A 15,311-nucleotide genomic window follows, 5' to 3' on the forward strand; every position below is an offset into this window, starting at 1 on the left:
CTCATCCTCTGTCGTCCCCTTCTCCTCTTGCCCCCAATCCCTCCCAGCATCAGAGTCTTTTCCAATGAGTCAACTCTTCGCATGAGGTGGCCAAAGTACTGGAGTTTCAGTTTTAGCATCATTCCCTCCAAAGAAATCCCAGGGCTGATCTCCTTCAAAATGGACTGGTTGGATCTCCTTGCAGTCCAAGGGACTCTCAAGAGTCTTCTCCAACACCACAGTTCAAAAGCATCAATTCTTCAGCACTCAGCCTTCTTCACAGTCCAACTCTCACATCCATACATGATCACTGGAAAAACCATAGCCTTGACTAGACGGACCTTTGTTGGCAAAGTGATGTCTCTGCTTTTGAATATGCTATCTAGGTTGGTCATAACTTTCCTTCCAAGGAGTAAGCGTCTTTTAATTTCATGGCTGCAGTCACCATCTGCAGTGATTTTGGAGCCCAGAAAAATAAAGTCTGACACTGTTTCCATTGTTTCCCCATCTATTTCCCATGAAGTGATGAGACCAGATGCCATGATCTTCATTTTCTGAATGTTGAGCTTTAAGCCAACTTTTCCACTCTCCACTTTCACTTTCATCAAGAGGCTTTTTAGTTCCTCTTCACTTTCTGCCATAAGGGTGGTGTCATCTGCATTTCTGAGGTTATTGATATTTTTCCCGGCAATTTTGATTCCAGCTTGTGTTTCTTCCAGTCCAGCGTTTCTCATGATGTACTCTGCATGTAAGTTAAATAAACAGGGTGACAATATACAGCCTTGACGTACTCCTTTTCCTATTTGGAATCAGTCTGTTGTTCCATGTCCAGTTCTAACTGTTGCTTCCTGACCTGCATACAAATTTCTCAAGAGGCAGATCAGGTGGTCTGGTATTCCCATCTCTTTCAGAATTTTCCACAGTTTATTGTGATCCACACAGTCAAAAGCTAGGTCACATGGTAGCTCTATTTTTAGTTTTTTAAGGTGCCTCCCCACTGTTTTCCATAGTGGCTGTACCAATTCACATCCCCACCAACAGTGTTCTCTTTTCTCCACAGACTCTCCAGCATTAGTTCTTTGTAGCCATTTTGATGATAGCCATTCTGACTGGTGTGAAGTGGCACCTCATTGTAGTTTTGATTTGCATTTCTAAGGCTGTATATTGTCACCCTGTGTATTATATGCAGAGTACATCATGAGAAACGCTGGGCTGGAAGAAGCACAAGCTGGAATCAAGATTGCCGGGAAAAATATCAATAACCTCAGATATGCAGATGACACCACCCTTATGGCAGAAAGTGAAGAGGAACTAAAAAGCCTCTTGATGAAAGTGAAAGAGGAGAGTGAAAAAGTTGGCTTAAAGCCCAACATTCAGAAAATTAAGATCATGGCATCTAGTCCCATCACTTCATGGGAAATAGACGGGGAAACAGTGGAAACAGTGTCAGACTTTATTTTTCTGGGCTCCAAAATCACTGCAGATGGTGACTGCAGCCATGAAATTAAAAGACACTTCCTCCTTGGAAGGAAAGTTATGACCAACCTAGATAGCATATTCAAAAGCAGAGACATCGCTTTGCCAACAAAGGTCCGTCTAGTCAAGGCTATGGTTTTTCCAGTGGTCATGTATGGATGTGAGAGTTGGACTGTGAAGAAGGCTGAGTGCCGAAGAATTGATGCTTTTGAACTGTGGTGTTGGAGAAGACTCTTGAGAGTCCCTTGGACTGCAAGGAGATCCAACCAGTCCATTTAAAGGAGATCATTCCTGGGTGTTCATTGGAGGGACTGATGCTGAAGATGAAACTCCAATACTTTGGCCACCTCATGTGAAGAGTTGACTCATTGGAAAAGACTCTGATGCTGGGAGGGATAGGGGGCAAGAGGAGAAGGGGATGACAGAGGATGAGATGGCTGGATGGCATCACTAACTCAATGGACGTAAGTTTGCGTAAACTCCAGGAGTTGGTGATGGACAGGGAGGCCTGGAGCGCTGCAGTCCATGGGGTCTCAAAGAGTCAGACACGACTAAGTTACTGAACTGAACTGAACTGAATAATTAGTGATGTTGAACATCTTTTCATGTGCCTATTGTCCATTTATATGTCTTTGGAGAAATTTCTATTTAGATTGTCTGCCCATTTTTACATTTTTAAATGGTTTTAAAAAATAAGAATAGTTTATAACAAGTGAAAATTATGTAAAATGTAAATTTCATTTTCTGTAAGTGAAGTTTTATTGGAACAAAGCCATACCTGTTTGTGTACATCTTGTCTATGGCTGATTTGGCTCTACAGTGATGGAGTTAACTAGTTAAAACAAAAATAATACAGTCCACAAAGTCTAAAATATTTACTGTTTGACCTATTATAAAAAGTGTTCTGACTCCTGGTTTATACTGTATTAGAGAAGCAGTAAAGGAAAGTTACATGGGTCAAAATAGCTTGGAGTTAAAACTCCCCTCCAGGCCCTCCCCACCATTCTATGCAAAACAAAAAACTCTCACCGGAAGAAAAAATAATGGGAATCAGGTTGATTATGCCCAGCTACCAGCTGGTCCAGCCTCTGGCTGATCTCCAAAATTCCTTGCCCCAGCCATTTAAGAGACAACTATCTGAACAACCTTGGAGGAGAACAGGCCCCCTTAAGACAGTAGCTTTCCACATACATGCCTATATATACTTACTCTTTTCTTAGATAAGTGCTGCAGCTCACTAATCTGACTGCTGTCCCTTCTCGCCCCATTAAAGGTGATCTATTCCTATAAAGTGCCGGTCTCTTTCTTATTCTGAACCTCGCCTTCTCTAACTCCATACCCTACAAGCAGTTGTAGAGGTCTGGAAGAATCTCAGGAAAGGTGGGTCAAGTCCAGGAGATACTCCTGCCTTGTCTGGTGACTCTGAACAAGTCACATATCCTGGCCTGTTTACTCATCTGTAAAATGAGAATATTGTACCTGAAGATCTAAGTCCTTCATGCTATCCTTTGGTGATTCATAACACAAATTCCCTTGTTTCTACCTTTATAGGCTGACATTTTTTCTTAAAGGCAATGTCACTTCATCTTTCTTTTCCATTAATCATTTTGATGTGAATTGAGCTAATATGGCAATTTTCATCTCTGTCCAAAAGCTTCAGAAATCTTTGGGATCTCACATTTTTATCTGCTTTTTGTCTCCCATTAACATGCCTAAGAGTGGATTTTGTGATGCAACATACATTACCTTATTTTGTTAGATGGCCAAACTATTTCACAATGGCCCAAAGAGGAGTTTACTCTGTTCCATAGCAACAAGCCTCTTGCCCACATTTGCCATCTGGTGTTTGAAGCCTCTATCTTGCACAGATTCTTTTCATTAGCTGACAGTCATTACTCATCTGCTTTTGGCTTTAGTATTTCTGACATTCTCATTATTATTCATCCTAAATAGTCCCTGTTTCCATTAAGAGTGCACTTGGAGTTGTTTGCTTAACAAAAGGGATTCAGTATTCTCATTTGAAAAACAAGGGGTCGGATGAGAAGGTTTCTGCCCAATTGGCACCAGCTATGATTTTTGAAACTTGGGTTTTAATGACTTATATATCTGCTTGACAGCCCACCTAGACTGAGGCCTGTGAAGAGGAAGGTGGTGGGTCTTAATAGGCACTCTTGGTGAATGATCTGAGTCAATGATGTGAATGGCCACATAAGCCCAGGTAACACCAGGACAAGAGGGCCATTGCCCCATATAGGCAATATCAATGATATTTTATAAGTTTTCCACATTCATTTTCCAAAATATTTTTAAAGGTTTCCTAAAAGCAAAACTCAAGGCTATGACCTACCTACAAAGCCCCTTGCTGCCTCCTCTATCTGATTTTTTTACCACTTTTTCTTCTAGTCTTTGTACTCTATTCTTACTTTTCTTCCTGGTGTTTCCAAACAGGGCAAGCATCTAATTTAAATTTAACTCGAATATACATATCAGGGTCCTTGTACTGGCTGTTCCCTCTGCTTGGAATGTTCTTCTAAGAATATGTAAGTGGTTTATTCCCTTCATGCAAATCAATGCTTAAACATCATATTTCAGAGAACATCTCATCACACATCATACACTATCCACTTACTTTGCTTTATTTTTCATCATAGCACTCACTTACACACACACACTATTGTTATCAAAAAATTGTTATCATATGTTACCTAGTAAGTTGCATTTTAAAAAAAATCTTAAGATCGTATTGAGAATAATTCAATAAGTATGTCTTCAGTGATACTTTTAATTGCTGCAGTTTGGTTATATTTAACCAATCTCTTATTTGACTACTTTGAAATTATTTGCATTTTTTAACTATTGCAAATGTTTGATAAATATATTTTGGGGTAAGACGAGTAAGAGGTTTGAAGAGAGGGAGATTTTAAATTATCATGGTGGAGGGCTGGAATATGAGTTGACTAGAGAAATACTCTTCATGGTTTTTTTTACTAATATGATCCCAAAAGAATTTTGAAAAAACCTATATGCTTTTGCATTTTTAAAAGTTGATACATATAGTTTTTATTAAATTTGGAAACATATAAAGCTTATAATTTTTAGCATTATAGATATATGCATGTTAAAATTAAGCTATGCTATTACTTTTTAAAATATGTCTGATGGAATCAAAACATAGTGATTTGATATCTACCTTAATCTCTTTTTCTAAAAATCATGAATTAGCTCCTTATTAATAATCTGAAATGCTATATAGACCCTTTTTCTTCTAGAATTACTAATTCTATTCTCCTTTCCTTACAGTTTGTGCTAATATAGTATAGTTTTACACTTTTAACTCTTTTATTGATCGACCATTGCAATAAAATTTCTGTGCATAAATTTAAATATTTTAAATTTCTTGGGACCATAAGGAACATTTTAAAAGTATATCACACATTTTGAAAAGTAATTTGTTAAATGTAAAAGTACAAAAAGTCTGTTTTTTCTTCCAACCTACATAATGTATCTATGGATGAGTGTTACTTGTTGGTAGAATTAAACAGAAGCAGTATCAATGTTTTTCTTATTTTTTTCATTTTTATAGATGTAAGTGCTAAGAAACATTTTCACATAAATCAAGAAGATGGGAATGGGATGGGTTTTGTTGTACCAATAGCCCTCAATTCTTTGAACTCCTTTTGAGTTATTCTATTAAAAAACTGTTTATTAATCTATTACCAAAAAATACTTCTAATAATCTATCAGTGGATAAGCATTTAGGCCTTCAGTCAGTTTTATTGACAGTAAAGACAGGGCTAGAGAAATGTCATAGGGAGCAAGGTGCAGACATTGGTTGGAGCACCTTCAAGCTTGATAACTATGGATACTCCATCTGCTGTATGGTGTGCTTGCTGCAGTGCTGCTTGACTCCTTGGGTGCAACCCAGAGAAGTAGGGCTGGTTGTAGTCAGGATTAAACATTTACTATATGTGTGTCAACTAAAAGATATAAGAAATATAAAATAATAGCTGGTAGAATCCAAATTGGCAAAAGAAGATGGTTGATGGACTGGGGGAAAGTAGAGAGGAGAACGGAAAGGGAAGGCTTTTTAAGGTGGATGATTGTTTGGAATAGCTGAAATGGCAGACAGGAAAAAGAGGAAATGGTGGTCAGTTGTGTGATTCTGTGGTTTTAGAAGTAGGGCATTTAAGGTTATGAAAATGCCTGAGCTGTAGCCATGATGTGAAGTTCATAAATTTCATGTGTTCATAAACAGATCACTGAAAATGAGTTCATGGAAATAAGTCCTATGATCTTGAAAGGATTGTCCATGTTGATATTATAAGGAGTAAAGGCAGGGCTTGCAGTGGACAGGAGTGTGGGGGCATTAACAGATGGGAACAGTGAGAGAAGGGCTGGTAAAGCAGAAGAACAAAGAGAGGAAGAATGCTTTGAAAGCCAAAAGGAGCAGGTCTTAAAGGAGCGTTGCAGGTTTGCAAAAAGCTGCAGGAAACATGGTTTAGAAATGGCCGTTGTGGGTATGGAAACTCACTGCCTGACCCTGATATATGAATACTTGCCATTTGAGAAGTGTAGGGGAGGCCATGTCCTTAGAGAAAAGCCCCAGTTATCAGGAGGGAGAAACTCAGAGGAGATATTGAAGACACAGAGGAATTTGCTATTTATGGATGGGCAGTAACAAGAGGATTGGAAAAGGAAGTGGCAACCCACTCCAGTGTTCTTGCCTGGAGAATCCCAAGGACAGGGGAGCCTCGTGGGCTGCCATCTATGGGGTCGCACAGAGTCGGACACGACTGAAGTAACTTAGCAGCAGCAGCAGCAGCAGCAAGAGGTCATAGTGGAGTGCAGAGTGGTGGGAGCAGGTCAGGAACAAGGTACTAGTACAGAGCTTTATGAAGATAATGGTAGAGATCAGGATCCCTGCTGTGTATTTGAGAAGTAGGTGAATTCAAGTTTTCATGTTGACTGAAAGAAACAGAAAAGAAGGCAGATGGATTTATTCCAATGGTCTCTGAGGAGTAGAGCCCTTGCATAACTATTTAACATCAGCTATAAGTTCAGTTTCCTAGAATGTCGACGTTCACTCTTGTCATCTCCTGTTTGACCATTTCCAATTTGCCTTGATTCATGGACCTGACATTCCAGGTTCCTATGCAATATTGCTCTTTACAGCATTGGACCTTGCTTCTTTCACCAGTCACATCCACAGCTGGGTATTGTTTTTGCTTTGGCTCCATCCCTTCATTCTTTCTGGAGTTATTTCTCCACTCATCTCCAGTAGCATATTGGGCACCTACCGACCTGGGGAGTTCCTCTTTCAGTATCCTATCATTTTGCCTTTTCATACTGTTCATGGGGTTCTCAAGGCAAGAATACTGAAGTGGTTTGCCATTCCCTTCTCCAGTGGACCTCTCCACCATGACCTGCCCATCTTGGGTGGCCCCACGGGCATGGCTTAGTTTCATTGAGTTAGACAAGGCTGTGGTCCTAGTGTGATTAGATTGACTAGTTTTCTGTGATTATGGTTTCAGTGTGTCTGCCCTCTGATGCCCTCTTGCAACACCTACCGTCTTTCTTGGGTTTCTCTTAACTTGGGCGCAGCCACTGCTCCTTACCTTGGACGAGGGATATCTCCTCACCGCCTCCCCTCCTGACCTTGGATATAGGGTTGCTCCTCCCAGCCACCGCCCCTGGCCTCCGGCGTGGGGTAGCTCCTCTCGGCTGCCGCCCCTGACCTCGGACATGGGGTAACTCCTCTTGGCCACTGCCCCTCGGGCATGGGGTCCTCCCGGCTTCTGTCCCTGACCTCGGACGTGGGGTAGCTCCTCTCAGCTGCGCTATGTGCGCTGTTGCAGCCACCCACGCTATGTGGCCCAGCACTATATCTACTACTGCGCACAGGAATCCCTTGGAAGAAATAGAATAGCCATCATGGTCAACAAAAGAGTCTGAAATGGAGTACTTGGATGCAATCTCAAAAACAACAGAATGATCTCTGTTCGTTTCCAAGGCAAACCATTCAATATCACAGTAATCCAAGTCTATGCCCCACCAAGAAACACTGAAGAAGCTGAAGTTGAATGGTTCTGTGAAGACCTACAAGACCTTTTAGAACTAACACCCAAAAAAGATGTCCTTTTCATTATAGGGGACTGGAATGCAAAAGTAGGAAGTCAAGAAACACCTGGAGTAACAGGCAAATTTGGCCTTGGAATACACAATGAAGCAGGGCAAAGACTAATAGAGTTTTGCCAAGAAAATGCACTGGTCATAGCAAACAGCCTCTTCCAACAACACAAGAGAAGACTCTACACATGGACATCACCAGATGGTCAACACGGAAATCAGATTGATTATATTCTTTGCAGCCAAAGATGGAGAATATCTATACAGTCAGCAAAAACAAGACCGGGAGCTGACTGTGGCTTAGATCATGAAATCATTATTGAGAAATTCAGACTTAAAGAAAGTAGGGAAAACCACTAGACCATTCAGGTATGACCTAAATCAAATCCCTTATGATTATACACTGGAAGTGAGAAATAGATTTAAGGGACTAGATCTGATAGATAGAGTGCCTGATGAACTATGGACGGAGGTTCGTGACATTGTACAGGAGACAGGGATCGAGACCATCCCTGTGGAAAAGAAATGCAAAAAAGCAAAATGGCTGTCTGAGGAGGCCTTACAAATAGCTGTGAAAAGAAGAGAAGTGAAAAGCAAAGGAGAAAAGGAAAGATATAAGCATCTGAATGCAGAGTTCCAAAGAATAGCAAGGAGAGATAAGAAAGCTTTCTCAGTGATCAATGCAAAGAAATAGAGGAAAACAACAGAATGGGAAAGACTAGAGACCTCTTCAAGAAAATCAGAGACACCAAGGGAATATTTCATGCAAAGATGGGCTCGATAAAGGACAGAAATGGTATGGACCTAACAAAAGCAGAAGATATTAAGAAGAGATGGCAAGAATACACAGAAGAACTGTACAAAAAAGATCTTCATGACCAAGATAATCATGATGGTGTAATCACTCACCTAGAGCCAGACATCCTGCAGTGTGAGGTCAAGTGGGCCTTAGTAAGCATCACTACAAACAAAGCTAGTGGAGGTGATGGAATACCAGTGGAGCTATTTCAGATCCTGAAAGTTGATGCTGTGAAAGTGCTGAACTGAAAATGCCAGCAAATTTGGAAAACTCAGCAGTGGCCACAGGACTGGAAAAGATCAGTTTTCATTCTAATCCCAAAGAAAGGCAATGCCAAAGAATGCTCAAACTACCACACAATTGCACTCATCTCACACACTAGTAAAGTAATGCTCAAAATTCTCCAAGCCAGGCTTCAGCAATATGTGAACCATGAATTTCCAGACGTTCAAGCTGGTTTTAGAAAAGACAGAGGAACCAACATCCGCTGGATCATGGAAAAAGCAAGAGAGTTCCAGAAAAGCATCTATTTCTGCTTTATTGACTATGCCAAAGCCTTTGACTGTGTGGATCACAGTAAACTGTGGAAAATTCTGAAAGTGATGGGAATACCAGATCACCTGACCGGCAGGTGATCTTGAGAAATTTGTATGCAGGTCAGGAAGCAACAGTTAGAACTGGACGTGGAACAACAGACTGATTCCAAATAGGAAAAGGAGTACGTCAAGGCTGTATATTGTCACCCTGCTTATTTAACGAGTACATCATGAGAAATGCTGGGCTGGAAGAAGCACAAGCTGGAATCAAGATTGCCAGGAGAAATATCAACAACCTCAGATATGCAGATGACACCACCCTTATGGCAGAAAGTGAAGAGGAACTAAAAAGCCTCTTGATGAAAGTGAAAGTGGAGAGTGAAAAAGTTGGCTTAAAGTTCAACATTCAGAAAACGAAGATCATGGCCTCTGGTCCTATCACTTCATGGGAAATAGATGGGGAAACAGTGGAAACAGTGTCAGACTTTATTTATTTATTTATTTATTGGCTCTAAAATCACTGCAGATGGTGACTGCAGCCATGAATTTAAAAGATGCTTACTCCTTGGAAGAAAAGTTATGACCAACCAGGTAGCATATTGAAAACAGAAACATTACTTTGCCAACAAAAGTCCATCTAGTCAAGGCTATGGTTTTCCAGTAGTCATGTATGGATGTGAGAGTTGGACTGTGAAGAAAGCTGAGCGCCAAAGAATTGATGCTTTTGAACTGTGTGTTGGAGAAGACTCTTGAGAGTCCCTTGGACTGCAAGGAGATCCAATCAGTCCATTCTGAAGGAGATCAGCCCTGGGATTTCTTTGGAGGGAATGATGCTAAAGCTGAAACTCCAGTACTTTGGCCACCTCATGCGAAGAGTTGACTCACTGGAAAAGACTCTGATGCTGGGAGGGGTTGGGGGGAGGAGAAGAAGGGGACGACAGAGGATGAGATGGCTGAATGGCATCACTGACTTGATGGATGTGAGCCTGAGTGAACTCCAGGAGTTGGTGATGGACAGGGAGGCCTGGCGTGCTGTGATTCAAGGGGTCGCAAAGAGTCGAACACGACTGAGCAACTGAACTAAACTGAACTGATAAGTTCACTGAAAGTGTGTCTTGCTTGCTTGAAGTAATTGAGGGTTATATACTGCATACATGCTGAATTATTATTTTAACATATTTTTGCTTTTTATTGTCAGTATATCATTGGGATTATTTTTGCATCTGTTGTTGTTTGGTTACTAAGTCATGTCTGACTCTCTGCGACCCCATGGACTGGAGCACTCCAGGCTTCCCAGTCTTTCACTGTCTCCTGGAGTTTGCTCAGATTCATGTCCACTGAATCGATGATGCTATCTAACCGTCTCATCCTCTGCCACCCCCTTCTCCTTCTGCCTTCACTCTTTCTTAGCATCAGGGTCTTTTCCAATGAGTCGGCACTTTGCATCAGGTGGCCAAAGTATAGAAGCTTCAAATTTAGTCCTTCCAATGAATAATCAGGATTGATTTCCCTTAGGATTGACTGGTTTGATCTCCTTGCTATCCAAGGGACTCTCAAGAGTCTTCTCTAGCACTACAATGTGAAAGGATCAATTCTTTGGCACTAGGCCATCTTAATGGTCCAACTCTCACATCCGTACATGACCACTGGGAAACCCATAGCTTTAACTACATGGACATTTGTCAGCAAAGTGATGTCTCTGCTTTTTAATGTGTTGTCTAAGTTTGTCATAGCTTTTCTTCCAAGGAGCAAGCATCTTTTAATTTCATGGCTGCAGTAACCATCTGCAGTGATTTTGTACCCCAAGAAAATAAAATCTGTCACTGTTTCCACATTTTCCCATTTCCCCCCGCTTTTTTTTTGCCATGAAGTGATGGGACTGGATACCACAATCTTAGTTTTTTGAATGTTGAGTTTTAAGGTAGCTCTTTTATTACTCTACTCTTTCACCTTCATTAAGAGGCTCTTCAGTTCCTCTTTGCTTTCTGCCATTAGAGTGGTATCATCTGCGTATTTGAGGTTTTTGATATTTCTCCCTACAATCTTGATTCCAGGTTGTAATTCATCCAGCTGAGCACTTTGCCTGATATACTGTACATAGAAGTTAAATAAGCAGGGTGACAATATACAGCCTTGATGTACTCCTTTCCCAATTTGGAACCAGTCCATTGTTCCATATCCATTTCTATTACTTCTTGAACTGCATACAGGTTTCTCAGGAAACAGGTCAGTGGTCTGGTATTCTGAACTCTTTAAGAAATTTCCAGTTTGTTGTGATGCACACAGTCAAAGGCCTTTGCATAGTCAATGAAGCAGAAGTAGATGCTTTTCTAGAATTCTCTTGCTTTCCTATGATCTAATGACTTTTGGGTATTTGATCTCTGGTTCCTTTGCTTTTTCTAAATCCAGCTTATACATCTGGAAGTTCTCGATTCAGGTACTGCTGAAGCCTAGCTTGAAAGATTTTGAACATTACCTTGCTGGCATATGAAATGAACACAATTATGCAGTAGTTTGAACATTCTTTGGCATTGCCCTTCTTTGAATTGGAATGAAAACTGACCTTTTCCAGTCCTGTGGCCACTGCTGAGTTTTTTGAATTTGCTGACATACTGAGTGTAGCACCATAACAATATCAGTTTTTAAGATTTTAAATAGCCCAGATGGAATGCTATTACCTCCACTAGCTTTGTCTATAGTAATGGTTCCTATAGCCTACTTGACTTCACACTCCAGGATATCTGGCTCTAGCTGAGTGACCACACCATCGTGGTTATCTGGGTCATTAAGACCTTTTTTGTATAGTTCTTCTGTTGTGTATTCTCCACCAGGGAAGCCCCTTGCATCTGTATTATTATTATTTATTTAATAATTATATTACAGAGGCATTGGGTTATAATAATTTTCACTGTCTGTGTATCTGTTTTTACGTATATGTGTGTGTATTGTCAGGTTTTAGTATGAGGATTGTGGTAGCTTTGTAGAAATAAAGAGGTGTCCATTGTTTTCCATGCTCTGGAACTCTTAGCACAGACATTATATGTTCTTTGTAAGCTGGAAAGAGCTTTGTCATAAAATTCTCTGTGTGCTATCTAATATGGTATAATAAGCACCTTGAATGTGGTTAATATGACTGAGGAGCTGAACTTTAAAATTTTATCTTTATTTTAAATTTAATTTCTCATTAAAAATTGATACTTATCTTCAGTGTTGCAGTCTTTTAAGGACAACCTGGTTATGTGAGTCTATGTTTTGTAGATTATGTAAAGTCAAAATATATAGATTAAGTATTTCTAAAGAAAATTTATCAACCAGATTGAAATATATTTTAAATATAAAACATACCTTGGATTTTAAAGACTAAATATGAAAAAAAGTAAAATTAAAAATTTTTATGTTGATTTTATATTGACATGATAATCTTTTACCATGGCCACCTATGTTGATAAATAAAACATGTCATTAAAATTAATTTTACTGTTTTATACTTTTATGCTTTTAGTGTAGGTATTAGAAAACTTAAAATTATAAATGTGGCTTGCATTTGTGATAGGCATTTTATTTCTATTAGACAGCATGGTTCTGAACCATGAGCTTCCCTAAATGGTTAGTAAATTTTCCTTAGTTTCTCATAGAATTACTGATTCATTCAGTTTTCCTATATCTCCAGAATAAATTTTGATCATTTATATTTTCCTGAAAAGTATTTGTTTCAAATGTATGAATGTAGTACTTTACAAAAATTTTCTTCCTCCCTCCCTCCTTTCTTTTTTTGATAATGGTAAATCAGCTCTGGGATATATTAATAAGTTCTGTTTTTGTGATTTTTAATTAACTTTATATCTGCTTTGATTTATTGATTCAAAAATATTTTTGGAATCATCAATTTACTTTTTCTTATTTGTAGGAATTACATTTTTCATTTTCTCTTCTGATAAAAATCCCTATTTTTTAATAAAAAGATATCATCAAAGAATAGAAAAGTCAGTATTTATTTTATTTTTTTATTCCACAAACTTTCCTGCACAATATTGTCTGGCTTCTAATTGTCTAGATACATTTTCTGTAAGTATTTTCAATATTTCATGTTCCATGAAACATTTATTTTCACTAATGTGAAAATATATGAAAATAATGTTTATTGCATAAAACAGGTTATTTTGTTCACATATATTTCATTTTTCCTTGTCTTTTCTTGCTTTACAATCCACTTTTATAGAGAAAGCAATCACAGTCTACTTAAAAAGAATAAACAGTAGAAAATAATGTATCTAGCATTTAACATGTTCCAGGGATGGGCTAACTTCTTAATAAAAATTAAGAATATTTGATCTTCACAGTCACTTTGTGAAGTATGTACTGATGTTAGCCTCAGTTTGCAGATGTGAAAACCAGACCAAGAGAGATTGAGACCCGTCCAAGGTTTCTCACCTATTGTGCATGGACTCACAAGCCCCATGTGAGAGATCATTCTGTTAGTGTTTCATGCACAATACTAGAAAATATGGCAGACCTCTTTACAATGGATGTCTAGCATCAGAACATCAACATAGTTCATGCTAAGACTCCATTGTCAGGCAGTTATCACATGCAGTTATATTCACTGTTAATAAACTGCCTTACGATGTACTCCTGTTGTGTTCTGGGCTTGGGTTCCCTATAATAGCCTAACAAAAATCTCTCATTCATCAGCACTGAGGTGCTTTCTATAAACAGTTGTTTCCCTTAATCATTTTGTGGGGGTGAACAGAAATAGACATCAATTATCCATTTTTAATACCCTGTATCTTAAAATTAGAATTTTTGAAGTCTTACTTATATCTATAGAATGGCAGAAAAGGAGAAATTTCATGCAGTTTATTTCTTTGGACAAAGACAAATCTCTGTCTTTACCCCTAATCTGTATCCCATTTGGTGTCAAATACCCTTTAAAATTAGTTCAGCTATGGGATAGTCCCTTGAAAAATTTAGACATTTAATAACAACAAATGGCCATGGTTCATTAATTTATCATTTCTTTCTTTCTTTTTTTTAAAGATAGTGTTTTTGGAAGAAGCATCCCAACAAGAAAAGCTGGCCAAAGAATGGTGCTTCAAGTCGTGTGAAATAAGAGAACTGAGCCACCAGTAAGTCAGAGTCAACTTCTTCCCTTTTACTTGATGCTATTAACTAGTCTCAAATGCTAAGAACCTGTCTTGAGAGACAGAGAGGTCTTTCTCTTTTTTTGAGGAAGAGATGGGCAATAGAAGGTAAATAGAGAACATGGAGCTGAAAGGTGGAAACTTTGAGAACTAGAGGCTTCCATCATTCACTTACTTCTTCAGCAAATACTTATTGCATTTATTATGTGCAAGAATAGGATCTGGAGGTGAAAATGATATACAGAGTATTGGTGCTTACTGGGTTTATGGTCCATGCTGAAGAGAGAGCATAAACAAGTGCACAGATAGGTAAGCATGACAGTGATGCCTTCTGTAAAGGAAGTAATTAGGGAGCATGATAGAGATGAACTAGTGGGAGGTGAGACGAGGTTTAGAGAGGAAAAACTCTGACAGCGCGCATAAGGAAGTTGTTATTCAATGTCTCAGTCATGTCTAACTCTTTGTGATCCCATGGACTGTAGCACACCAGGCCTCCCTGTTCCTCACCATCTCTCAGAGTTTGCTCTAACTCATGTCCATTGAGTTGGTGATGGCATCCAACCATCTCATCCTCTGTCATCCCCTTCTCCTCCTGCCTTCAATCTATCTGAGCATCGACATCTTTTCCAATGAGTCAGGTGGCCAAAGTATTGGAGCTTCAGCTTCAGCATCAGTCCTTCCAATGTATATTCAGGGTTGATTTCCTTTAGGATTGACTGGTTTGATCTCCTTGCAATCCAACAGACTCTCCAGAGTCTTCTCCAGCACAACAGTTTAAAAGCATCAATTCTCTGGCACTCAGCCTTCTTTATAGTTCAATTCTCACATCCATACATGACTACTGGAAAAACCATAGCTTTGACTATATAAAGCTATCTCCAAAAGAGCACTTAAGCTACGATTTTATCTTCCAACTACTTTAGTGGTACAGGGCTTCCCAGATGGCTCAGTGGTAAAGGATCCACCTGCCAATGCAGAAGGGTGGTTTCGATCCCTGATCTGGGAAGATCCTCTGGAGAAGGAAATGGCAACCACTCCAGTATTCTTGCCTGAGAATATCTGCAAATCAATCAATGTAATACACCACATTAACAAATTGAAAAATAAAAACCATACGATTATCTCAATAGATGCAGAGAAAGCCTTTGACAAAATTCAACATCCATTTATGATAAAAAACCCTCCAGACAGAAGGCATAGAAGGAACATACTTCAACATACTAAAAGCCATATATGATAAACCCACAGCAAACA

At 39.2% G+C, this 15,311-nt stretch overlaps 1 protein-coding gene across 1 annotated transcript in view; it reads left to right on the forward strand.

The window, feature by feature from the left end:
• Positions 1-15,311, forward strand: part of GDA (guanine deaminase) — a 127,455-nt gene that overhangs the window by 57,165 nt on the left and 54,979 nt on the right. The window contains exon 2 of the mRNA XM_027549468.1: positions 13,954-14,042. Within this exon, the coding sequence (XP_027405269.1) occupies positions 13,954-14,042 (89 nt within the window). The remainder of the gene's footprint in view (positions 1-13,953; positions 14,043-15,311) is intronic.

Source organism: Bos indicus x Bos taurus, chromosome 8 (genome assembly GCF_003369695.1).
Source record: "Bos indicus x Bos taurus breed Angus x Brahman F1 hybrid chromosome 8, Bos_hybrid_MaternalHap_v2.0, whole genome shotgun sequence".
Taxonomy (NCBI): domain Eukaryota; kingdom Metazoa; phylum Chordata; class Mammalia; order Artiodactyla; family Bovidae; genus Bos; species Bos indicus x Bos taurus.